This window comes from Erinaceus europaeus, chromosome 11, assembly GCF_950295315.1.
Source record: "Erinaceus europaeus chromosome 11, mEriEur2.1, whole genome shotgun sequence".
Taxonomy (NCBI): Eukaryota; Metazoa; Chordata; class Mammalia; order Eulipotyphla; family Erinaceidae; genus Erinaceus; species Erinaceus europaeus.
In genome coordinates this window covers 107,337,556-107,365,541 of record NC_080172.1, presented here as the reverse complement: position 1 = coordinate 107,365,541, position 27,986 = coordinate 107,337,556, and the positions used below count along the sequence as shown (strand labels likewise).

At 39.5% G+C, this 27,986-nt stretch overlaps 1 protein-coding gene across 2 annotated transcripts in view; it reads left to right on the top strand.

Annotated features, from left to right (window-relative positions):
• Positions 1 to 3,630: 3,630 nt before the first annotated feature.
• COL24A1 (collagen type XXIV alpha 1 chain) overlaps positions 3,631 to 27,986 on the top strand; it is a 353,825-nt gene continuing 329,469 nt past the window's right edge. Inside the window, exons 1-4 of one of the 2 annotated variants that reach the window (XM_060202277.1) lie at positions 3,631 to 3,693; positions 4,169 to 4,300; positions 18,244 to 18,305; positions 23,974 to 25,313. In XM_060202277.1, the coding sequence (XP_060058260.1) occupies positions 4,245 to 4,300; positions 18,244 to 18,305; positions 23,974 to 25,313 (1,458 nt within the window). In that variant the 5' untranslated portion in view covers positions 3,631 to 3,693; positions 4,169 to 4,244. Of the gene's footprint in view, positions 3,694 to 3,731; positions 4,301 to 18,243; positions 18,306 to 23,973; positions 25,314 to 27,986 lie in introns of those variants that run through there. The other variant, XM_016191238.2, reaches the window with a different exon arrangement.

Sequence of the window (27,986 nt, the reverse complement as noted above, 5' to 3'; positions counted from 1 at the left end):
TCCATTTTGTAGCCTATATAGTTTACTTTCACAAATTAACAACATGGAATCTGAGTTAAATCGCTATAACAGGGAAACACCATAAAGGAGTAATGAGAAACAGGGAACTAAGATGGCAGAGAAAAATAATTCTGCACATTTTAATCCTTGTTACTTTGAGGGAAGGGTGAAATGTTATTTATGTATGTGTTGTGTTTTAGTTGGACAGAGACCAGAGAACAACACTACATTTTATTCAGTGTAAGGGATTGAACCCAAAGCCTCATATATACAAGGCAAGGACTCACCTGCTGGGTCATATCTCCCACCCCGACCCAGGTTTTATTTGAACAGTTAAGACAGATCATATTCTTCTGAGAGAATGTGACTGGGTGCACTTGAAATGGTGAACTCTTTGATGCAAAATGTGTCAAGAGAGCCTGCATCTTCGTCAAAGCAGAATACTGATTTTCAAGCTTTGTCTTAATAAGTTACACTTTCTATCAAAAGTCAGAATAAAAATATCCCTCTAGCTCAACATAGCCCAAAGTATTTCAAAGAATCTGGACACCTACAAGGTAGAAGAGCACATTATGTAGAGTTCAGCAGCTCCAGTAACAGGTGAAACAGAAAAGATATAATTTTTTTGCCAGCTGCTTTATAATGCACAGGAGTAAATTTACCAGACTAAAAATAAAAGCTCAGCACAAAAGAAGCAATGTCCTAGTATTAAATGCCCTAGAGTATTTGGGAAGGAAAGTGACATGACATGAAAGAATATCAGTAAAGTATGAATAATAAAAAACAAAATTCATAGAGGAGCAGAACTGAAAACAGTAATTCACTATCCAACTAAGGATGTCTTCCAGTTTCCCTTTAAGGAAGCACTGAGAAATATTCTAACTTGTAATCTACTGGATATCAATTTGCTTTAGTTAACTACTCAGCAAAATCTGCGTGAATGTTCTTCCCCCAAAATAAATATTAGGTAATTTTTAATAAATTATTTTCAGACTTTTCTCAAAGTCCCCCTTTAAAATGATTCCAGTTAACAGAATGAGACCATGATGAACCAAGACCCTATGTTTCTTAACAGTCTTTGTCTCTAACTAAGGTGTTTCACATTCTACACACACACACACACACACACACACACACACACACACACACGCACGCACGTACGCGCACACGCACACGCACACGCACACGCGCGAACACATGCAGGAGCCAGGTGGTGACTCATCTGAGCCCCATGACCTGGGCTCAAACTCTAGAAGGCAAGCTTCATAAACAGTGAAACAGTGCTACAAGCATCTCTGCTTCTTCTCTCTCTTTCTCTCTTACCCTCTACAAAAAGAAAAATGAGGAAGAGGAGGAGGTAGAGCTGGAGAAGGAAGAGGAGAAGCAGGAAAAGGAGAAGGAGGATGGAAGAGAAGGAAGAGGAGAAATATGATAGATATATGACCACCTGGAATAGCGGAGCTTTGCAGGCACAGAGCCCCAGGGATAACCCTGGCAGTAAAAAGGAAGAAAGAGGTGGGGAAAGACCAAAAAAAAAAATCTTAATTTTTTATTATTTTAATTTATTGGATAGAGACAGCCAGAAATTGAGAGGGTAGGAAGAGATAAATTGATTGATAGATAGATGATAGATAGATAGATAGATAGATAGACCTGCCACACTGCTTCATCATTCACAAAGCATTCCTACTGTAGCTAGGGACCAGTGGCTTGAACCTGGGTCCTTGCACATTATAACATGTGCACTCACATGTGTACCACCTCCCACCCCCCAAAAAAATAAAACAAAACCTTTAAGGATGCTGCTCTCAGTGATTTATTGGTTTCCAAGAATATATATAATAATCTTTCCTGTTGATCTAGTTGAATGCCAGTGTAGAAAATTAGGCTGCGTCCAAATTTCTGAAAGATGTTCTGTGATCTTCCCAGTTTCACCTCTCTACTGTACATTTTCCACTGCAGATCTCTGTCCTGAGATCCTGTCTCTACCCAATTGCCTACAAAGCCATCTCCAACCACACTGACTTAATCTTCTTGTCTTCTTAGCAAATAACCTACGTCTCTCCATGTTCCAGTTTACTCCCAACAGATGTGTGTTTTATCTCCTCCCAACTGCCTTACATCACCAACTGGTTCTTCTCTTGAATTGAATGGCATGTCAGAAAGTGTGGGTGAACAGGATAGAGGCAAAGATGCTGGATGACCCCAAGCTAAGAGAATACTTGAAGTTGGGCTAAGGAGGCAGCATATTGGTTATACAAAAAGACTTTGATGCCTGGGGCTCTGAGATCCCTGGTTCAGTCCCCAGTCCTACTTCTTCTTCTAGCATTTGCCCTTCTTCAGTAGCCAGTCAACAGCATCAAGTTGAGCCTGATGTAAAGTTTCGAGACCTCCTTTGAATCTGGAGAGGTGGCAGTCATTGACTATGTTGGTCATAGTCTGTCTGGAGCCGCAGGGGCAGTTTGGGTCGTCTCTGACTCCCCAGCGATGGAACATAGCGGCGCACTGGCCATGGCCTGTTCGATAGCGATTGAGGAGGGCCCAATCATAACGTGCTAGGTCAAAGCTGGGTTGACGCTTGCAGGGGTCTGTGATGAGGTGTTTGTTCTTTACCTCAGCTGACTGCCAACTCTGTTTCCAAGAGACTGGAACAGAGAAGTTCAGTGTAGGCATAGGGGACCAGATTGGGTGACGAGATGTCAAGCGTTGGACAGGGTGGGCGAAGATATCCCAGTCCTACAATAAGCCAGAACTGAGCAGTGCTCTGGTCTCCCTCTCTCTCTTTCTCTCTCTCTCTCTCTCTCTCTCTCTCTCCTCCCTCTTTATCTCTCTCTCTCATTAAAAATAAAATATCTCAAAAAAAGAAAAAGAATACATTAAGTTGGACTAGCGAAACAGCATAATGGTTATGCAAAAAGACTGATGCCTGAGGCTCTGAGGTCCCAGGTTCTGTCCCCAGTCTCATAATAAGCCAGAGCTGAGCAATGCTCTGATCTTTCTCTCTGTATCTCTCCATCTCTCTCTCTCTCTCTCTTCAAATAAAATATCTTTAGAGAGAGAGAGTAGAGAAAATACAAGAAATTGGGCTGGGGAACATAGTGGTTATGCAAAAAAGGCAAATGCTTGAGGCTCTGAGCTCCCAGGTTCAGTTCCCAATCCCCTAGCCTCACAATAAGCCAGAGCTGAAAGGTGCTCTGGGGTTCCCCTTTCAACCTCTCTCTCTTTCTCTCCTTCCATCTCCCCTCCCTCCTCTCTCTCTCATTAAGTATAAAATAAAATATCTTTAGAGAATCCATGAAGATGAAGATGACTGGAAAAGGTAATGGTAGGTGGGCACTCCCAGGAAGGAAGGGCACACTACCTCTGGGCTTCACCAACTTTAGGGAGGAGGACCACCACCGTGGGAATGCGAGCTTCCGGGCGGTGCGTGAGCTGGGGGGCTCAGGGACCCCCGGGTGTAGAGGACTGGGGCATAGGAGGCAGGCTCCGGGTGGGGGGAAGGTTGCGGGGCGGAGGGGGAGGGAGGTGTGCGCGCTGTGTTTGGTGATGTCATTGCAAGTCAGAGGAGCGGTGAAACTTAACACCGCCGGATTTGTTTGGCTGCTCGTCTTTGGGGGGGAAGCAGCCGGCTGCAGTCAACGTAGAGCGCCCACAGTTGCCACGGGCCCCCTCGCACCGAGATTTCCGAAGTGGGTGTGTGTGCTGGTCTTGACAAATGTTCCAGCGTGGGTTGTTTTTTAAGGACTTCCTACCCACCCCACCTCCCCTAAATCCTTACCTCCTTCCCAGACCCACATCAGAGCGCTCCACAGAGTCCTCTTTGAGCCTCAAGTGACCCCAAGCCTGAGCTCCCTGCTGGGCGAGGTCTCCCTCCAGGGCCCACCCTCCAAAGGGAGCGCTTCCCCTAGGCTGGTCCTTACCGGAGCAGCGAGCGCAGAAACCTAGCTGTCTCCCCTGGGGTGTGATATTGCTCTCCCCTTTCTATACCCCCACACCCCTCACCTCCGTCCCCTTCTAGTTGTTGGGGTTTCGGAGCATCATTTTCATGTGATTGTTTTTTTCCTTTTTCCTTTTGTTTTCCTTCCTTCCTTTCTTTCTTTCTTTCTTTCTTTCTTTCTTTCTTTCTTTCTTTCTTTCTTTCTTCCTTTCTTTCTTTTTTCATGGACAGTACCTGCACCCCTTAGCACTTCGGAATTGGCTTCGGTTTTCCCTTAGCGCTTCGCTGCACGGGCACATGCAAACAAATGCATTTAGGAGCCCACAGGACAAGACGTGGAAAGGTCCCCCACACAGCAAAAACGTAAGTAGCCCACCCGCCCCGGGGCAGGGGGTTAGACCAGCCCCTCTCCCCACCCCTCAACCTCCCTCCCATCCTCCCATCCGCTGAGCTAGCTGCCTGCAGATCGGTGTTATTGCTATTTTTTCTTCTTCTTTTTTAAGTTGGGAGCCAGCTTCCTTCTCTTGTCTCCTCAATTTGTAAAATACCATGTTTGAAAGGAAGCCTCCTGCCAGCGGGTCTCACAGACAGTTAGTTGATGCTAAAAAGATTCTGTGGCTTGGGAAGAAAAGCTGGCTGGCCAGGGTCCCAAAGTCAGATGCAGTCTCTCCCCATGGTGAAGCAGGGTTCTGAACCCTTGCCCCTCGGCGCTCCCCTCTCCAGCCACCCTCCTTCCTGGGGTCCCCGGGGTGAGACCTTCCTCTGCTCCTGCCCAGTGATGGCTGGGGCGCCTGCAGTGCCCTGGGCTCAGTGCTCACCAGGACACCAGGAGCTGAGGGCACCAGTGCAGGGCTGGTAGGATTGTCAAAAGGGTGCAAGGGGGTCCTGTAGAACCTGGAAGCAGGGTGCTGCTGAGTACATCGCGCTTAAGGACAGTGAGCCTCTCCTTATCTTTAGGAAGCTGATACATTTGCTGCCCAATTCCTATGGAGGCAGTGCCCTGATGGCTGGACTAACCTGGAGTGTGTGTGTGTGGGGTGGGGTGGCAGTAGCACCTCCCCATCAGAGGAGGGGGCAGGACGCTGAGATGGGGCTGCTTTGGGCCCCCTAGGAGCCCCTGTGGGTACCTGACTGGCAATCCATCTCCACTCTGGACATTGTACCTGCTCCTGCCTCCTCTCTGGTTGAGCATGGTGGCTGGGGCAGGGATGGGGAGTGAGGGGGAGGTGAGGGGCATGGTCTTGGCCGGCTGCCCTCATCCCCCTGGAAAAGGTCAGTGTGTTCTAGAAGTTTGCTTCTGGTCCAGAGGCAGTAGAAGGAAGGCAGCTGTAGTGGTTCCAGGCTTCCAGGCTGTCGAAGAGCTGGTGGGAGGAGGGCAGGGGACAGTACTGACTGTGCCAGCTGAGGGCAGGCGGGGGTGGGGTGCAGAGAAGGACCGCCTTGTGGCAATATTTGTATGAACATGTGCCCTCCAGGCCAGTGCAGCACCTGACTGGAATTCCTACACCTAGTTGTCAAACACCACCCCCCCTTTCCACCTCCATCCCCACAAGCTGTCCAGGGCATACCCATGCAGTGAGGAAACCATGCAATCTCTATCACTTACTGCAGGCATGAGGATAGGACCAGGGAATCCTGCATCTAAAAAGGGTGTACTTTGCAAGTCACCTTTCCAGAGTGGTTTACACAGATCCTCTGATACTCACTTTTCAGACTAAATGAGTGGTGAAATGCCAGGTGAATGACTGAATGACAACTTTTCTAAGAATAAAAATAAGAGAGCTTTTACTTCCACTTATAGTTATAAATTCTGAAGTAAGTCAGAGTCGCAAGGTATGGTAAAGAAAATACTACCTTGTGTCTCCTCTTGGCCCCTCGGTGCTCCCTCCCACACCCAAAGTTTTGCTGTGTCACCCCTGCTCCAGGCTTAATGCACTGATTTCAGTGTCATTGGCACTTAGTTGCAATAGAACCCATGGATTAAAGCACATCTTCTGCTCCTGCCTGGCCTCTGTCTTGTCTGGTTTTGACTTCCCTTCCAGATGCTCCCAGAAAAGGCCCTGCATAAATTCCTGGGCAGTTTTGGGTTTATAAATTGGGTCCAGATGACTGGAGTGGGGGTGGGGGTGGGGGGAGGAGGAAGACAAAGAAACCAAACAATGGATTACACCAAGGAATTTAGGAGGAAAAAATTCGAGTGTGTGGAATGAACCCTAGTGGAGTCATATAGAAGTAGTCCCTTCAGTGAAAGCCCAGGTCTCCTCGGGGCCCTTCTGGAAGAAGATCTGCTTACCAGGGAATTTGCAGCCTCCTGTGTTACTCAGTTTGTTCCACTGTAGTTGCCAGTGGGGATGGGCTACTGGGAATTAGGGGTAATTCAAGGTTACATCAGATTCAACCCCTTGCAACTACAACCACAGGCATATAAATTGTATAGGGGTGGGGAATGGGGGATGCACTGAGTTGTGAGAAGTGTCTTTAAAAATTCAATTTCCTTTAAGAATGTATTCAGTTTGAAAGTAAATTTGACTAACCTTATGGGAAGGGAACTTTGGGAAAAGCAGCTGATTAGTTGATGATAATGTCAGACCACGGAATTAAACCTTAGAGTCCCTAATGAAATCTCTGAGGTTTAAATTTTCCACCATTCTTTTGTGGTGATGTTTTATAAGACTAGAGGCAGCCTTTTAAAATCACAACTCATATTAGTCACCCCCAAACATTTATAGTTTCAAAAATGAATCCCTAAAGACCTTTTTATATCATGAAACTGCTTTGAGATGGGTGACTGAATATATGTTTGTGAAACTAATGCAAAGAAACTAAGGCAAGTCAATGCTAGAAACATAGATTTAATATATTTATCCAAAGGCCTCCCAAGAAGGCTATTATGGTAATTAAAGGGTTTTGATGTCCAAGGGGGGGGTATTAGAATATAAAGATCTGGGAGTCGGGCTGTAGTACAGCGGGCTAAGCGCAGGTGGCGCAAAGCACAAAGACCGGCATAAGGATCCCGGTTCGAACCCCAGCTCCCCACCTGCAGGGGAGTTGCTTCACAAGCAGTGAAGCAGGTCTGCAGGTGTCTATCTTTCTCTCCTCCTTTCTGTCTTCCCCTCCCTCTCTCCATTTCCCTCTGTCCTATCCAACAACAACAATAATAACTACAACAATAAAACAACAAGGGCAACAAAAGGGAAAAAATAAATAAATATAAAAAAAAGGTAAAAAAAGAATATAAAGATCTGTTTTCTAGCTGCATAACATTCTATTTTTAATGTTGTTTAGTTATCTTTGTATTTGGATAAATGTTTGAAATAAACTATTGTCTTGGGGAGACAATATTAATGTATGGTAAATAGCTCTGACTGTTGCTTAAGCATTCTGCTTTGAAATCTGTGAATTTGCCAATGAGAACTAAATTTTATTATGTGAATTGGGATAGTTATAGTATTTTCCTTACCATACCTAGCAACTACGACTTACTTCAGAATTTATAACTATGAGTGGAAGTAAAAGCTCTCTTATTTTTATTCTTAGAAAAGTTATCATTCAGTCATTCACTTGGCATTTCACCACTCATTTAGTCAACAAATGCTTACTGAGTTCTAACTATGAGCTCAGGCAGAATGGATACAATAATTTTCAGGACAGAAACAACTGCTGCCCTCCTAACACACTCCCACTTTTTTTTTAAAATATTTTATTTTATTTATTTATTCCCTTTTGTTGCCCTTGTTGTCACTCCCACTTTTTATAGGAAAGAAAAATGAAGCAACCAAGTGTAGCAAAATGAGTACATATCATAGGACAGTTACGAGTTCCATGTAGGTGAAAAGGATCAGAAGGGAAGTGCTGGAAAAAAAAGACTGAATGAAATAAGTGGAAAAACTTGGAAGTTTCCAGATAGCAGTAAAACAAACAAATAAAACAAAACAAACAAACAAAAAAAACTTCAGAGGTAAGCTAGAACAGTGCATTTGAGCATTAGAAAGAAACACAGTTGGTTATTACAATGTGCAAAGACCTGGTTCAAGCCCCTGGTCCCCACCTGCAGGAGGAAAGCTTTGCAAGTGGTGAAGCAGTGCTACAGGTCTCTCTCTCTCTCTCTCTCTCTCTCTCTCTCTCTCTCTCTGTCAGCCCTTCCCTCTTTATTTCTGGCTGTCTCTATCCAATAAATATTGATAAAGACAAAAGAGACACAGTTGGTAAGAATACATATTCTAGAAGAAGAGTGGTGGAACCCCAATGTGGAGAAATAAACAGAAATCAGATCATGACAATCCTTCCCTTAAACAATGTTACTTTTTGTTTCGTAAATAAAAGTTAATATGACCTGACCTCTTGCTCTTGGGGTCAGTGTCCAGATTAATGTCCAGATCAGAAGTTTTGCATTTGCTGGTCCGGAAGACCAACTGATAGTTTAATTGATTGGAAACTGGCTGCTTTATTTGTTCAAATACAAACAAAGAACAAACCTTTCACAGCAGTATGTGCATGAACTTTGCTAGGCTAAGCACTAATCATTTTGTTAACAACCTGCTACTAGGACAGCCCAGTTTAGACATTGTCTTCCTTTGCACTAAAAGACATTTTGATCATTTGCAGTCTTAAGCATGTATCTCTCTTGCCCTTTATGAATTACCAGTATGTTTGGAATTTAACCAAAAGTTATAGTGTGGTTTACACTGGCTTGGTTTTGCAAGTACCTAGTGAGTTGAATAGTCTAAGGGATTCACTGTATACTAGTTAGTGACAATATTTTACCCTTTGAGTCATCCAACTCCATCCTCAGCTCAGGGATAGGAACTTGACAGTTGTCTTGCAAACAAAGAACATTTTACTATTTGGGGATCTTAGCAGTTAATAAGGAGCAAAAATCTGTAAAGCTGTTTTGACTTAGAAGCATTTTTGGCTTATAGATATAGTGTGATGGAAGCTGTTGAGGTAATTGATGTATATATCACACATGCGTATGTTTTAGATGAGTTCACCCTTTCCAAGTAGTTCAAATGAACACCATAAACTTATAATTTAAAAGTCCCCTTTCACATGCTCTCACAAGCCCTCCTTATCAGTCTGCATTGCATCTATGCAGGAATGAGTATCAGTGGCCTGAGGACATATATCATAATACTTAAGTGTCCTAAACAAAGAGAACCTGGTATTCCCCTAAAGTAACTTAGACTCGTTGGAGAAAGACAAATTGAGTAGCTCTAAGAGAAGTTTAGGGAAGATGCCCCTGGGATGGATATTCACTTATTAAATATTTTGAATATGGTCTCTGGATATTTATTTCCTGCATGATTTCCTTCAGGCTTTTGCCCCTCACATATCTGGTTATATTTTGACTGTGGCTTATGTCAAACTGAAAATGTTGCTAGCGGACCAGATGATACACATAATCTTTCATATGTTTGTTTGATATCTTCAGATGTTAATATAATGGGTCTTATATTTTCTTGCCCATTATTAGAATATTTGTCACTATGTTGACTTTTTTGGGGAAATGATATGATTTTTGTGAAATGTCTGAGTATATGTACTTCTCATACATTTTATTAGTGATACAGTCAGTGTGCAAATACACAAAAATGAACAGAAACACATATGTGATGAATCTTTGAAAAATAATCATATCTGTACACCAATTAGACTGTTAGAATGGACTAAATTTATGAGCAGACTAGCAAGCTTCATAGACTATTTTGGGTTACTTAATTAAAAGAGTATTGGTCAAAATTGTAGGAAGCCCTTTCCAGATTTGTGGTTAAATAAAACAACATGTCTTTTATATATAGTGATTCATAGGACATCTTGCTAAGTAATTTGATCTTAGTCTTCCAATGCCAGTATATTAATGGGATTCCACCAAACACATAAATTGTAGGGTTTTGCAGCTGGAATGTAAAAATAAGATTCATATTAGATCATTATATAATGGTAAGTTAGTCAACACTTAGAATACTGGAATGACATGTCCAAGGATGCACAATGAGTAAAAAACAGAACCAACTTTGGTCTTCCTTGGCTTTGGACTCTCAGTTTGCTGTTGTCAAACCATGTTATCTTCTCTCCAGCAACACAATACAATTTCAATTTCTATGTATTCAGTGACTGTAGCATGATCACAGCAAGATGATTCGCAAAACACAACTCTTGACCTTGAGCACTCACTCATCTACTGCTATTTTGGCAAACATTACTTTTTTATTATTAAGTAATTGTATAGTTAAATGTAATGCTGTATAAAGAGGAAAGAAATAATCACACTTCAACTAAATATTTCTCAGAAAGCTTGAATTCATTAGATCCATTTTCTTTTTAAACACTTTTTTAAATTATCTTTATTGACTTATTGGATAGAGATAGTCAGAAATCGAAGGGAAAGAGGGATTTAGGGAGAGAGAGAGAGAGAGATAGAGATAGAGAGAGAGAGACAGACAGACATCAGGCCTGCTTCACTACTCATGAAACTTTCCCCCTGCAGGTAGGGACCAGGGCTTGAACTAGGATCCTTGTACGCTCAACCAGGCATGTCACCACCTGCCCCCCGCCCCCCATTTGACCCATTTTCTATGCTGGTGGAGTTTGACTTTTAATCAGACTTCTCAAAACAGTTAAAGTTGGTATCAGGGAGTCGGGTGGTAGTGCAGCGGGTTAAGCGCACATGGCGCAAAGCACAAGGGACCAGCAAATGGATCCTGGTTCCAGCCCCTGGCTCCCCACCTGCAGGGGAGTTGCTTCACAGGCAGTGAAGCAGGTCTGCAGGTGTCTATCTTTGTTTCCCCCTCTGTCTTCCCCTTCTCTCTCCATTTCTCTCTGTCCTATCCAACAACGATGACATCAACAACAACAACAACAATAAAACAAGGGTAACAAAAAGGGAATAAATTAAATAAACAAATATTAAAATAAATAAATAAAAAATAAATAAATAAAGTTGGTATCATCTCTGTTCCCACTTCAGTAACAAGAAAAATGGAGTAAGAAGGGGGCCAACTGTTGGCACAGCTAGTTGAACGCACATATCATCATGTAGGATGACCAAAGTTCAGCCCTGCTTTCCAGTTGCATGGGGGAAACTTCACAAGTGGTGAAGCAGTGTTACAGGGTGTCTTTTGTTTTTCTCAGTCCCTCTCCTTACCCTCCTTGTGCTCTCTCTCTCTCTCTCTCTCCTTGTTTCTCACTCCCTTGAGAAAAAAATGGATTGAAAAAAAAATGGCTACTGAGAAGCCACAGGATCATTGCATAGGTACTTGAGCCCCAAGAAAAATCCTGGTGGGAAAAACAAAAAAGAAAGCAAAACAAAAGAACTTTTCACTTACTACACCATAGCAGATTAAAAAAAAAAAAAAAAACATTTCTTTTCATTCTTTTTCTGGACATCTGGCTAAAAGTACCTTTACTCAAGTGTTAAAATAACTTATCCATAAAGAAAATATTTATTTGTCATAAAAAAGTAATTTAAAATTGATCAATGATTTAAAAAATGTTTACAGCATTATAAGGTTAAAGGGGTAGAATTCAACACTGCATACATGAACAATGTTCTGTACCCATCCCCAGTGATAACCACCACAGTTCTCACAAAGTCATAAAGGAATATTGAATTCCTCAGGCATTATGAAATGCTACCTTTTCTTGCTTCTGTTAATAGGGTGTTTCTTTTTGCCAGTTTCATCTAACAAATGGATAAAAAGCAATGACTTAGTGCTTGCTCAGATATTTACTCATTGGTTAATCATGAAAAACACAATTTATGTGGATTATAACAACACTAAACTTAAAGCATCGAGAATACAGAGAGGCAAGATCCAGATATATTTACTGAAGAGGAGAAACTTCATGGACCATGTCATTCAGATTCATTTCTGAGGTTACTTAAGATTTCCACCAGTGGGATCTGAGAGAACGAGCATGTCAGGGACATACAGGGGCCATTTTGGGACTAACACAGACAGGGCAGTGGCCAGAGACTCTGGTGTGAGTCAAGTTTGAGAAGATGAATGAAGGACAAGGGCCCTGAGTACCTGCTGAGGAATTTTACTTTTTCTTTAGGTAGATCTTAGTCTGGAGCATAGTTAGTAAAATAGAAAAACAAATCTCAAATTCACTTGTAGACCTCAACCCCTCCCATTAGTCATAAAGATTTTAGAAATAGGTACATTTACACAAGCTATGTCTCAATTGATGTGTCATGATCTCCTGAAATCACTTAAGTAAGGAATGCTGTGTTTTCTTGTCTCATGGCAGGAATGGACTTGTTAAATTGTCTAGGAAGAACATTATTACTTAAAAATACTTTTTTATTATCTTTATTTATTTATTGGATAGAGACAGTAAGAAATAGAGAGGGAAGGGAGGGATAGAGAGGGTGAGAGACAGAGAGACACTTGCAGCCCTGCTTCACTACCTGTGAAGCTTTCCCCCTGCAGGTGGGAACTGGGGGCCTCAAACCTGGGTCCTTGTGCATTGTAACATGTGCGCTCAACCAGGTGCACCACTACCTGACCCCTGAAGAACATTATTTTCCACTTAATTCGTTTCCCCTGAGTTCACTGGAGATGTCTATGATTTGGTTCAACTGGTAACTGAGTAGTGGCGGTTATGGTATTATTTGTTAGCTTGTTAACTTTATTCTGAAGGGAAAATTGCTTGCTGAGTTGTTTCTAAGCTCTTGGAGAGCCAGATTTCCTTGCTCAGGTGAGAAGATTCCTTTTACATTAGTTTTTCTGCTAAGTCAACATCCTGAGGACTCTCTCTTACAATGACTGTGACTGACTTTTCTGGTTTCACTGATATATATCATGCTAGTTATTTGTAGAAAATACAAAACTGAAATAAAAATTCTTCATTTGCTTTTATGATTTTTTTTCTTTTACATGAACAAACACAGAGGAATGGAGAGGGGATGGAAGATGGGGGGAAGAAACACCTGCAGCACAGCTACACCATGTGGAACTCCTTTCTTTCTTTCTCTCTTTCTTTCTTTCTTTCTTTCTTTCTTTCTTTCTTTCTTTCTTTCTTTCTTTCTTTCTTTCTTTCTTTCTTTCTAAAAAGGAAACACTGACAAAACCATACGATAAGAGAGGTACAACTCCACACAGTTCCCACCACCAGAACTCCCATATCCCATCCCCTCCCCTGATAGTTTTCCTATTCTTTAACCCTCTGGGAGTATGGACCCAAGGTCATTGTGGGGTGCAGAAAATGAAAGGTCTGGCTTCTGTAATTGCTTCCCTGCTGAACATGGACAGGTCGATCCATACCCCCAGCCTGTCTCTCTCATTCCCTAGTGGGGCAGGGCTCTGGAGAATCAGAGCTCCAGGACACATTGGTGGGGTTGTCTGTCCAGGGAAGTCTGGTTGGCATCATGCTAGCATCTGGAACCTGGTGACTGAAAAGAGAGTTAACATACAAAGCCAAACAAGTTGTTGACTAATCATGAACCTAAAGGCTTCATGCAGTTGAAGAGTTGGGGGGGGGGTCTCTGTTCTGTAGATAGCTAGTAGGTATATTTTAGTTATATTCCAAAGGGCTCGTGGCTATACTAGTTTTTTTTTCTTTATTTAAGAAAGGAAATATTAACAAAACCATAGTGTGGAACTTCTGTCCTGCTGTCAACAACCTCCATTTATTCAAAATGTCACATTGAGACTTATCCTGCAGTGCCCAGATGAAATATTCCGTTTCCCCACAGCAGTCTTCAATCTTGTTTGCACATCAGAATCACCTGGTTAAAAACTCCCTATTAGCATAGTCAGAAGAAAATCAGAATCCTCAAGGGTGGGAGTGGGGTGGGAAGCATCCAATTAGAACGACCCTGGTGATTCCACTGTGAAGTTCAAAAGCAAACACAAAACAAGTAGGCTTTACATTATAGCTTGAGCATAATTTATTCCAGAACAGTGGTGCTTAGAGTGTGGTCCCAGATCAGTGGCATCAGCATTATTCAGGAAGTGGTTAGAAATGTAGTTTCTCCGGCCCCACCCCAGACTTGATGACTCAGAAACTCTCAGGGTGAGGTCCAGTAATCTTTAATAAGCTCTCCAGGTGATTCTTATACACTCTAAAGCTGGTCTAGACCAGTTGGATTTTCCCAAAAGAAAAAAAGTAAAATAATTTTATATCATGCCATAAAAATTGGCATGTGACTTTAAGAAGAGAACACTTAATAGTACTTGAAATGACTGTAAGTAGCTCATCCTCTGAGTAGTTTTATCTGAATGAGGTGTGTGATATATCTCAGAACCACTTACTAAAAATATATATATTTCCTGGAGATCTACTCTGAATTTATGAGTCATAATCTACTAGCAAGAATAAAAACTGTTTTTTTTTTTGGAGTTGACATCATATATACCCTCCATGGGTTTTGTTAAAATATATGGTCCAGCTACATGCTCATATCAGCTAGAATTTCTATGACTATTCAGCTGATTAGTTTATAGAGTTAAGGAGAGCTAATTAATCTATAAAAAGTCAAGCTTATAAAAACTATTCTATACTATCACCGTAGAATGCACATTCTTAGTAGGATATAACTGAATCATTCTGATTCAATTTAAAAGGCATTATATCAAGATGAATAGTGTAATTTTTTCTTTTCTCACATATATATATTGCTCTTCTCATTTTTAAATTAAGATACTCCTTATACTAGTTGGTAAGGTAAAAAATTTACTTTTCTGGTGTGCAGAAATCTTATCAATTACTGACACTATACTAAGACCATAATAATAAGAAAAAGATAATTTTTGGAGTGTTTTGTAATCACTCTTTGCCGAACTGAATTTTATAGAAATGCTGTTGTGAGTTTTTTTTTTGGTTATGATAAAAAAACAGAATCAGGATGTTGGAAGAATTATATAATAAAATATTATATACTTCAGCATCTTTATTACTTTTTGAAATCTATGATCTTCACTTGGGAAGTAAATATAGCTTATTATAAAGGACTTTCAACAAAATTAAAATTTTTAAAGTGTAGTTATATAAAAAACATAAAAGAATAAAAAACACAAAAGGGATGATCCAAGAGGTGGCTCAGTGGGTAAGGTGCTGGATGCTCAAGCATGAGATCCTGAGTTCAATCCCTGGCAGCACAAGTACCAAAGTGATGTCTGGTTCTTTCTCTGTCCTCCTATTCCTCTCATTAATAATAATAATAAAGCAAGCAAGCAAACAAACAAAAACCACAAAGTGTCTACACCTGGTTGAACTCACTTGTTGCAGTGCTCAAGCACCCATTTTTTTCCTTTTCTTTCCTTGTCTCTTCGCTTCTTTTCTTTCCTTTCCTCTTTTAATTTTTATTTATAAAAGGGAAACCATAACAAGACCATAGGATAAGAGGGGTACAATTCCACACAACTTTCACCACCAGAACTCCATAACCCATTACCTCCCTGATAGCTTTACTATTCATTAACCCTCTGGGAACATGGGCTCAGGGTCATGATGGGATGCAGAGGGAGGGAGGTCTGGCTTCTGAAATTGCTTCTCTGCTGAACATGGGTGTTGACAGGTGGATCCATACTCCCAGCCTCTCTCTCACCTTCCCTAGTGGGGCAGAGCTCTGGGGAAGTGGGGCTCCAGGACACATTGGTGGGGTCCTCTGCCCTGGGAAGTCCGGTTGGCACCATGGGATCATCTGGAACCTGGTGGATGAAAAAGAGTTAAGACAGAAAGCAGAGAAAATTGTTGACTAATCATGGACCTAAAGGCTAGAATATTGCAGATGAAGATTTGGGGGGCCTCCATTTTGGAAAAAACTAGTAGGTCTACTTTAGGTCTATTCCAAGGGACCCATGGCCCAACTAGTTTTTGCCTGTGCCTGACATCTAATATGTAGGTGACCTAAGTTATTGTTTGGGGGGATGGTATCATAGTTGGAAAAAGGACCAGAAATCTGGATCAGGAAAGAGAAGGACCCATTTTTGAGCCCCAGGTCCCCACCTGCAGGGGGATAACTTCATGAGTGGTGAAGCAGTATTGCAGGTGTCTCTCTGTCTCTCTCCCTCTCTATCTCCTCCTCCCCTCTCAAATTCTGGCTGTCTCTATCCAATAAATAAAAAAATTAAAGTAAATAAAAACATTTTATTTAGCTAATGAATATATATGAACATATTTATTTGTAGTGACTAATTTTTGTGCTACTGATTACACTAAATCATTTAATGCTGGTATTTGTAGTCCCTTGCTATTTTCAGAACCAAAGAATCATATAGTACAATTAAATAGAACATACAAATATGCTTTCAGAGCATGGGAAATAGCTAACTTTGTAGAGTACACATGTTACTATTCTTCAGGATCTGGGTTAAAGTCCCCTGTCACCATACAGAGGTGAATCTTCTTATGTGGTGGAGCAGTGCTACAGAATCAATCTCTCTCTCTCTCTCTCTGTCTCTGTCTCTCTGTGTGTCTCTCTCTCTCCCTCTCTCTCTCCCCCTCCCTCTCCCCCTTTCCCTCTCTTTCTCTCTCTCCCTCTCCTTCTCCCTTTCCTTCTCCCTCCTTCTTTGCCTCCAGGGTTATTGCTGGGGCTTGGTACCTGCACCAAGAATCCATTCCTCCTGGAAACCATATTTTCCCATTTTGTTGTCCTTGTTGTTTTATTGTTGTTGTGGTTATTATTATTGTTGTTATTGATGACATTGTTGTTGGATAGGACAGAGAGAAATGGAGAGAAGAGGGGGAAACAGAGATGGGGAGAAAAAGATAGACACCTGCAGACCTGCTTCACCACTTATGAAGCGACGCCCGCCCCCCGCAGGTGGGGACCTGGGGGCTCGAACCAGGATCCTGTGCTGGTCCTTGTATGTCATGCCATGTACACTTAACCCACTGCTACCGCCTGACCCCCCAGCATCTCTCTATCTCTGCCTCTCCCTCTCTCTCCCTTAACCTGTATGCAAAATACACACATAAACAAATGAATGAGTCTACCAGGAGTGATGGGATCACACAAAAATCCCTGGTGACAAAAAAAAAAAAAAAAGAAAGATCTATGTGTCCATCTTTATTTAAACATATAACTTAACATTGTAAATTTAAAATCACTGTAGTTGTTTCTGTAAGAATGTTATTATGCATAAAGTTCTATTACTTTATATAAAATTTTACATATAGCAATTTAATATACATATGATGACAGCCACACTTCATTGAGCATTTCCTGTATGACAGTTCTCTGTGTTGTACATGAAGTTTTCCCATTAATTTCCAAACTGTTTATGAGACAGGTTGAACAGATGAAGAAACTGTACTCAAATGTGCGGAAATGGAAGTGATTGCGCTAAGTGAAATAAAAGGGAAAGACAACTACAGGATGGTTTTGTTTCATGTGAAATGAAGATAACTAAAGCAAACAAACTTGCAAATGTTTTTAGACTTGCGAGAACTATAGTGGTCATGTGGGTGGTACATAGAACTTTGGTGATAAGTGTTATGTGAACTTGTAAGTCTAAGATCTTAAAATTTTCTAAATTATTGTGAAGTCACTAATTAAAAGTGTTTTAGAGGTATATCCTGAACCAGGTAGTGGCACATCCATTAGAGTTTCCAGATTATCAGGAGGACCCAGGTTCAAGACCCTGGAGACATGGTCTTCATATGCAGGGAGAAACTTCACAAGTGGGGGAACAGTCTCCTCAACTATCTCTCTTACACATACACAGTTAAAGGCAAATGAAAAGAAAGCTGAAAGTTATGGAGTCAATGTGTAGACACCAATCCTTAGCAATAACCCTGCTGTAAAAACAAAGAAACAAATAAAAACACCCTGCGTCACACAGTCTAAGTAGCAAAGATGGAACATAAATTCAGAGCCCTTCTTGCTTTCTTTTTTATTATTATTAGTGATTTAATATTGATTTACAGAATTACATGTCAATAGGGGTCTGATTCCACACTGTTCCCACCACCAGAGTTCTGAATCCCAATCCCTCCACTGCAAACCACCACAGTTCTCCCAAGGTGGTAGACATGGGTTAACTTATCATCTCTACAACTCTCTCTAGCTTTGTACATAACTGTCCTCTTTTTACTTCTAGGTCCCATCCTCTCTTCTCCACCAAACCACATGTGACACCATTACTACATCCAAATGTTCCCCTTTTTTTCCTCCTCTCTCTGGGGGCTCTAATGGAGCAAGTCCTTGTTTCTAACCAATATAAATATTAAAGGACTATGCCAACTGAAATCTAGTGTAATTGAATTAGAGTTCATTTGGAATTTATGTGATGTATTGTGTGTAAAATGTTTCACTAATAATTCTTTTTCCAATAGCTTTTCTTTCTTTCTTTTAGGAAACTGCTTCTTATTTTTGTGTTATGTGTGGCAGGGGATACAATTTATGCACAAGGACAAGGTAAGAAACCTACCTTGTTACTTCTTTATCTAACAAAACAGGGACAGCGCATGAGTTTTAAGTCATCACAGTCTTAAATTGAACATAGAGCAACAAAAAATTCAACCCAGTACAATGAAAATGTAAGGGTGAAAATTACCAATTTGGGGGGGAAATATGACCTTTTTGAAATTACTCAGATCTTCCGTCTGTGAAATTGCTTACATTTTTTAAGCAAACTCTCTATAAAAGAGAAGTCTTGTACAGTAAAAAGGCTTTTCTTGTGACTTCATTTTAAGTAGGAGTTCTTGGGGGTGGCAAGCTGTAACTGAATTACCTTTGCACTTCTTAAAAGAGCACAGGCATATACTAAATGTTCCATTTAGATTTGCATCATTAAGAAACAAAATAAAATCTGCATGCCAGTGGGCTTGGGATTTTATGTTGTTCTAATGAAAAGGTTTAGAAAATAGTTCAGTGTCTTGTTTTTGTTGTTGTTGGCTGCTAGTTACCATGGTAGTACAGTAGTATAGTATCAACTATGTTTACTGTAGTTTATTAATCATTATATTGAGAATATCTTCTACTTGCCACATGATATCTTAATTACCAGGGACTGAGCTATGAATAAGATAATGTCTCTGACTTGAAAATGGAAAAAAAAATGTCTCCAAGGCAGAGAAAAAAATCTGGAACTATTATGTATGAACATATAAACAATGTCACAATGCCCCAAAGGCTGTTTTTCTTTTCTCTTACTTTATACTCTATTACAGAACCAACTATTTAATTCTTTGGATCAGTAAACCAAATAACAGTAAGAAAAGACAAGTAAATGAAATATATCAGTAGATAAAACATGACATCAAACAAGGGAGGGATATTCTATCTAGCTGACTAGTAGACATGGATAAGTATTCTGTCAAATATCAGACAGGATTTAACATTTATTTTAGAAGGTATTTTATAATTCTTCTAAGGCAAAATGATGAACATTAAGTTACACATCATAAATAACTTCATGAAATGTTATATTGACCAAGACATTTCTTACACTTCATGTTGCTTTATATATTTACAAAAAGGAGATGAATTACATTCCTTAATTTCTTATTATTATTCCTGCTATGCTTTCTGAGAATTTATTATTTACGACATTAAATTATATGTTTTCCCTTTTTTTTTCTCTGCCACCAGGGTTGTCACTGGGACTCCATGCCAGCACTGTGAATCCAATGCTCCTGGCAGCCATTTTTTCTTTTATTTTCTTTAAATGTTTTTGATGGATAGGGCAGTGAGAAACTGATAGCAGAGGGGAAGAGAAAAAGGGAGAAAGAGGGGCCAGAAACACCTGGTTAAGCACAGCCATTACAGTGTGGAAGGGATGCAGGTTCAAGCCTCTGGTCCCCACCTGCAGGAGGAAAGCTTCACAAGTGGTGAAGCAGTGCTGCTGTTGTCTTTCTGTCTCTCCCCGCCTCTATCTCCCCTCCCCTCTGAATTTCTCTGTTTCTATTCAATAATAAATAAATAAATATATTTTTAAAAAAGATGGAGAGCGAAAGATAGATGTCTGTAAACCTACTTTACTGCTTGTGAAGCATCCCTCCCGAAGGTGAAAATGTATATTAGTGAGCAGGAGTTGCTGGGTAGAGAGTAGTATTTGCATCAGTATCCAGCTTGCTTCCTTGCTGTGACTTCTGTCATTTCACAGAAGAAATTTGTTTGTACGTTAGTTTAAGATGTATTTATTAAGAGAAAAAAACAGAGTTTCACTTCATTCTGTCATATATGGTTGCGGGGACTGAATTCGGAATGCCATGCATGCAAGTTCTATGCTCTACCTGCCAGAGCATCTCTTGAGGTATTCTGAATAAATACTGGGAGTCCAGGAGATGAACCTGGTCAATTGCATACTTTTAAGGACTTGGGTTCAAAACCTTGGCCACCACATGGGAACTTACAAAAAGAAATGAAAGGAAAGGAAAGGAAAGGAAAGGAAAGGAAAGGAAAGGAAAGGAAAGGAAAGGAAAGGAAAGGAAAGGAAAGGAAAGGAAAGGAAGGATGGAAGGAAAAGCATTATGAGCTGTGAAGCAGTGCTGTGATGTCTTCCCTCCTTTTTTGTTCACTTTCTTTCTCTCTGCCTTTCACCCTCTATCTAGATAAGAAAAAATCAAGTCCTTCCTCTTAGTAGTGGAATATCTTAGCCACAATGTTCCAGTGGCTAAATGATTCTACTTTAAGGGAAAAATATTTAAGCTGAGTTTTCTGGAGATTTGACATACAGATAACCTTTCTTGCCTAACACAGTCTACTTTCGTCTTTACTCAGTGATTGTAGACCAGCTACTGACAGGAGACCAACTACCAGCATCACCTCTCCATGATAATGTATATCTTTAGAGATGTAGTTCTAGCCATTATCATCCATGGCCTTCTCAGGTTCATGATACCTAGATGTGAAAACCGTGTGCAGAAATAACTGCAAGTAGAATACTCACTTCCAGGTAGAGAATATCCTGTGGGAATTAACCCACAAGTGTTATTATTCTGTTATTACTAACAGGGAAGCAGCTTATCTAGCTCCAAGTAATTCCATGCACTTTCTGTCAAATACCCTTGTGAACATTTAGCCATTAATTTTACACATAAGTGAAAGCTTTATAACTTTTATGAATGTTTGCTATGGTTTCTTTATCCAGAACAGGCATGCTATTTAACGTCATTGAATTTCTGGAAATGTCGTGACACATTTTTTGTATAGAAAAAAAATATAACATGATGACCTTACAATAACCCCGTGGCATGAAGAGGCAAAGTATCTGTGTCCTGGTGTCAGAAGCTTAGGTTCCATTGTTTACTAACTGTAAGAACTTGAACAAATCAGTTCTGTACTTTAGAAATGTTTCTCTAGTCTCAGTGTAGGTGATAGATAGTAGGGTTGTCTTCCAAAAAATCAGAGAAAACTGTCTGGGGGCTAATGTTACAGTCTACCTGAGAGTAAAGAGGACATTACTAAGACTTGTATTGGACTTGGCGACTGAGTAGATGCAGAGAATGGTAGGAAGGAATTATCTGAAATCATCTGATTTCTAGGATAAACAATAACTCCAGTGATAATATGGAATATGATAATATGGGATAATATGATAATATAGTAGTATGGAATAATCCTAGGGATAATATGTATATTTAACATACATATCACTTTTAGTGTTATGAAGATAAAGCACAGTAAGACATTTGAAAGTTAAAAGTTACTGAAGAAAGGAAGATGCCTAGTCTATATTGTAGGTAATGGGGGTTAGAGAAGGTTGAGGTAACATTTAAGTCTACCTGAATGAACTAAGAGTACAGAGTATTCCAAACAGAAAGAATAGTAAATTGCATATGCTATGAGTTTAAAATGACTGTAGTGATTTTAAGAAATAAGAAAAGACCTATTTGATCACAGCAAACTAAGATGGGACGAGAGATGAAATCAGGGACTTCTAAGAGAGCAGACTACCTTGGCATCACATAAATGTAAATATGTTCAGTGTGATGGAAAGTCATTAGTGGGTGGCTTATAGCCATTAGAGGGTTTTGATCTGAAGAGTGGTCTGATATCATTTGTACTATAAAACTAGGCCCCTCTGGCTGCTAGTGAGAAGTCCTAAAGTGGGGGCTGGACAGAAGCACAGCAAGTTAAGCACACATGTCAGGAAGTGCAAGGACCAGCTGAAGGATCCTAGTTTAAGCCCCCAGGTTCCCACCTGCAAGTGGGGGTCGCTTCACAAGCAGTGAAAACAGATCTGTAGGTGTCTTTCTCTCCTACTCGCTGTCTTCCCCTTCTCTCTCGATTTTTCTCTGTCCTATCCAACAACAATGACAGCAATAACAACAATAATAGCAACAGTGATAAACAACAAGGGCAACAAAAGGGTAAAAAATAGGCTCCAGCCCCCCGGTTCCCCACCTGCAGGGGAGTCGCTTCACAGGTGGTGGCAAGTCTGCAGGTGTCTCTCTTTCTCTCCCCCCTCTCTGTTTTCCCCTCCTCTCTCCATTTATCTCTGTCCTAACCAACAAGGACTACATCAGTAATAACTACAACAATAAAAAGGGCAACAAAAGGGAAAATAAATTAATATAAATAAATAAATAAAAATAGCCTCCAGGAGCAATGGATTCGTACATAATGCAGACACCAAGCCCCAGTGATAACCCTGGAGGAAAAAAAAATAGTAAGTCCTAAAGTAAGAGGAACCTATTTGGGGAGTTAAATCTATTTTTGGGACATCTAATCTTTATTGAATAAATTCAATCAGCACTTGGTTGCGCAAGCCCAGAAGAGAGGTTTCTGAGTCAGCATGTGTGGTCACTGAAACTATGGTTTGGATGAAGTCACTAGTCTTGGTGTTTACAGTAAAAAGAGTAAAGCGTTGTCTTGGTGATGCCACCACTTAACAAGCAGATTGGTAAAGGAACAAGGTCAGTCTGCTGTTAGGTGACGTGCTTTCCCCGAAAGTTGCTTTAACAGTGACTTGAACAAACTTCATATATGCAAATTCTTCCCTGGATGATCTTGAGGAAATTATTTAATTTTCTGTGAGATTCTACAACTATCAGATGGGGCTGAGAACAATAGCTACTTCAAAGAGTTCTAAGAATTATGTAGTGGGGCCAGGCACTGGTGCACCTGGTTAACTGCACACATTACAGTGCGCAAGGACCCAGCTTCAAACCCTGGTCCTCACTTGCATGGGGAAAGCTTCCCGATGGTGAAGCAGATCTGTAGGTGCCTCTCTGTCTTTCTCCCTCTCTCTACCCCCTTCTTCTCTCAGTTTCTCTCTGTTTCCATCCAATAATAAGTAAATAAAGTATTAAAATTTTAAATTATCTTTATCTGTTAGATAGAAACAGCCAGAAATCAAGAGGAGTGAGGAGATAGGAAGAGAGAGACAGAGAGACACTTGCAGCACTGCTTCACCACTTGTGAAGCTTTCCCCTGCAGGTGGAGAGCAGGGACTTGAACCCAGGTCCTTGTGCATTGTAACCTGTGCAGTTACCCAGGTGTGCCACCACCTGGTAAGGATCCTGCTTTGAACCCCCGGCTCCCCACCTGAAGGGGGGTCATTTCACAGGCGATGAAGCAGGTCTGCAGGTGTCTGTCTTTCCCCCTCTCTCTGTCTCCCCTCCTCTCTCCATTTCTCTCTGTTCTACCCAACAACAACAACATCAGTAACCACAACAATAATAACTACAACAATAAAACAAGGGCAACAAAAGGGAATAAATAAATATAAAAAATTTTAAAAAATGTTTTTTAAACTACAGACTTTTAGTACATATTCTTTAGTTCTTCTTTAATGTAGAAGTTGTACAGCTCTAAGTATCAGCAAAGCAATTAACATCTTTTACTGTGTATATTAACTGAAGCAGTAAGATTTCTAATTGGGAAAAATGAGACAATGTATACCAGTCAAGTGTTGGATATGAAGATATTGATGTTGTGACTTTCAAAGTATTGAATCTAACATTTTACTTCACTTTCATATCTTTTATCAAGGGGAAATTAGCTGCTGACAGAGTATTATGTAAAGATTATTGTTGTAGACTTGGAAGATTTTCCCGAACTCAAACATTTGCATGAACACATGAATGCATGAGTCATATTTATACTTTTTCATTTCCTCTCTTATTTTAATTTCTAGGCATAGATATTCTTCACCAACTAGGCCTTGGAGACAAAGATGTAAGACACTCGTCAGTGCCTGCTGTGCCATCATCATCTAGGCCACCAATATCTCAGGGTATCACTTTATCTGAGTCAGGTGTAATTTTAACAGATAATGCTTATATTGAGTCACCTCTGAGGGAAATCTTACCAGTCAACGTTGGACACCCACTGACAGTATTAATTAGCTTACAGTCACATAGACTAAACAATGCCTTTCTCTTCAGCATCAGAAATAAAAGTAGACTGCAACTAGGAGTACAGTTATTACCCAGAAAGTTAGTGGTGTATCTTGGAGGAAAACAGTCTGTAGCTTTCAACTACAGTGTTCATGATGAGCAATGGCACTCATTCGCTATCACTATTAGTAACCACAGTGTCTCAATGTTTGTGGAATGTGGAAATCATCACTTTAGTAAAGAGACTTTGTCAGATGTTCAGACATTTGATCCCGACAGTGTCTTTACATTGGGAAGTATGAATAATAATTCTGTCCATTTTGAAGGGATAATATGTCAGCTTGACATTATTCTTTCTGCGGAAGTATTTTCAAATTATTGCAGATATATGAAACAGCATTGTCTTCGTGAGACAAGCTTTCTTCAAAAAACAGAATTACCAGCTAAACTATCTGAAAATCCTACCTTACCCAAGCAGTTTTCCAGAAAAGTACTATTAGAGGGCAAATTAACAGAAGAGAGAAGTACTCCCAAAAATGATTCTACAACATTGCTTAAACAACATCAACAAATATCAAGATCTCAGCTAATTTATCTTTATTCGGGGAATGTCTCTGCTGAGGATGTTGTGATCTATGGCTCTGAGGCCAAAGAAATGACCACTGAAGAACATACTCAGACAAATTTAAGCCTGTCAGTGACCCAGTATCACCTCAGTGAGACAAAAACAAATAGTGAGGAGAAATTTAGCTCTCTGCTAAATGTATTAGACAATATTACACAACATAATGATAGAGAAACTAGTCTGTCACCATTTAAGAAGACTTCATCTATTCCTCCACACATAAAGCAAGATGCAATTACCAACTTCAAGAGAGCTATCACTGCAAATCCGCACATGAATGAACACATAGAGACGTGGCAGAAATTAAACATAAGTTTATACAGAGTGACGGATGAGCCAGCCATGTACAATCAACTTGATGTAAGAGGTGAAGGTGAATTCGATCTCGATGCCATTTATCCAATTGAAAATAGCTATGAAACCGAACTTTACGACTATTATTACTATGAGGATCTGAAAACAATGCTTGAAATGGAGAATCTGAATGGGCTAAAAGGGGACACTGGACCTCCTGTAAGTTTTTTTTTTTTTTAAATGTGTCTTAATGTTCTAATCTACCATACGTTTAAAAAAATTTTCTCTTAACTGTACAAAGCAAAACAGATCATATTTGTGGTGGAAATGTAACCTGAAAACACTGACTGGATTTATTGCTGTTGCAATATATCCAACCAAAGTACAGCTTTGGCTCAAATATTGTAGTGTATGTCTTTTTTTTTTTCAATTAACAGATTGGAAAGGTTACTTAACTCTGGTAAAATAGCAAGTAAGCTATGTAATTTTATTGTTAAGTTGGAATTCATCTGGGAATTCTACTCCTAAATATAGCTTAGCATTTCTATAAAAACTTTTTATAACCACAGATTTATGGCATAGTAATGTTGAGATGTTATGAAAATCATAGTAATGCAAAGAAAAATGTATTAGCATATCAATTAAATATCCTTTCATGAAAAAAGTACCAAATTAACTAAACTGTAAACTATACTGTTTTAAAATTTATTTCCTATAATATACAGTTTCACATGACAGAGAAATAACTCAGGGTAGCACTCTAGAGCATACAGTATTGAAGATCCAACCATGAGTTCCAAGCATCTCAAGCGTGTAAACGTAGCATTCTACTAGTCGCTCTTCCAGTTTCCTTGGTTGCTCTAAAATTACTTATAGTAATTTTGTGATGAACCATTGACTGAGCAATAAATAAATCCTCACCACTATAAATACTATCTAAGTGTATATGAATAATACCATCTTATTACATTCCTAATAGTATCATCGGTTTGCATTTAAGGGTTAATGAAAGCTATAACTACTGAATAAAAAACTAGCCATGGAAATATCTCTTTTGGTAGAGCATAGAAGTTGGATGCCTGGGGCTCTCAGGCTGCCACATCTATTTGGGTTTCTCGCTCTTCATCTCATGAAATTTTCTCTTGCATATGATTTAAATAATAAAATAAATCTTTAAAAAGATTTAGTCAACCCACCAGTTCATTCAGTGAAAAAGAAATTAGTCTAGTCACTTAATGAATTCTACATAAACAAAATTTTAAGGTAATAGACTGATTTTTTTTTCCAACTCTAAAGTTCTTGGGTCAGTTCAATTACAGAGGAACATTCAAAAACTTCCAAACACTTAAAACTCATTTAAAGCCATTCAAGAGCACAACATAAGAGATATTTTACTCTTTTTTACTTACACACTTTAAATAATCAATCTGTAAACTGTTAGGTAGTTGGCGACAGACTAAAATATATCATTGTAATTCTTTGTGATGAAAATGAAATTTAAATAATTATTTTATTACCAAAGACCATAAAATGGGACTACATGGCAAGCACTTACTTAGATTATATTTCCTGTATGGTGATTACACAGCCTGTTTTGATAGATAATGAATAATTTTTTATTACAGCGAGTGTTAAAGTTTTTTTTAATTTCACTAATTTTTAGAATTATGGTAGATACAGAGAGAAATAAGGAAGAGGAAAGAAGGGAGAGAGAGAGAGAGAGAGAGAAAGAGAGGCACTTGCAACACTGTCCACCACTTGCAAAGCTCCCCCAATGCAGTTGGGGGACCAGAGACTTTAACCTGGGTCCTTTTGCACAGTAACTTGTGTACTTTAATGGTTGTTCCACTTCTTGACCCAGATGTTAAAGAATTTAAAACAATATCTGAAGAATATGTTGTTCATTCCATTTCACTGTGACAATTGTCAAAATAGGTAATACAACTGAGCTGTTAGGTAAGCTATTTTGAACGTAGTTATAGAAGTAATAGAGTTATGTTATTGAGAAAACGTAAGTTTGATAGCATGAGAGTCTCTTCTTTCAATCAATAAGTAGTCATTTCATCATTAAAGGGAAGTCTAATCTCCAACTGAGATATATTTAGTTCCCTAACATGGACAAAAGAAGAAAACAGAGTATTACATCAGAAGGCACTTGAATTTCAATAATGAAGATAAAGGAAATACATTTATCTCACAGTAAATATGGTAAATGTTACTGAGAGATACAAACTATGTATGAGGTACCGGTGTTCAAAGACAAGAAAATTATAATAATTATTACTATTACCAGAGCACTGACAGATTTGATAGGAGATTCAGCCTGGAACTTAGAATCCACAGGAATGAGAATCTCTTTACATAACCATTATGTTAACCACCCTATAAAAAATTATTTATGAGTAAAATTCTGTAACAGTTCACTTAAAGCTGAGCTATCTAGGATAAGGTCTTGTGGATAGCATAGTTTATATTTTCATATATTTTTTATATATAAATATATTTATATATTTTATTTATATGTATATTATATATATATATATTTAATTTAACCAGTTAAATTATAAGCATCACAAAGCTGATAGAATTTTTGATTTGTTAAAGAAAATATATTTTTAAGTAGAGGAAGCCATATAAAAGCTATAACATCTGGGAGTCAGGCGGTAGCGCAGCAGGTTAAGTGTAGGTGATATGAAGCTCAGGGACTGGCTTAAGGATCCTTATTTGAGCCCTGGCTCCCCACCTGCAGGGGAGTCACTTCACAGGTTTTAGAATTGTTCAAAAGAGAAAGGTGGAATGTATGCAGCATCAAACTTAAGTTGTTGCCTTAAATGCCATCTTACCATATTCATTGTATTATATTCTTAAAAACATAGCTCTTCTTGGTTTCAT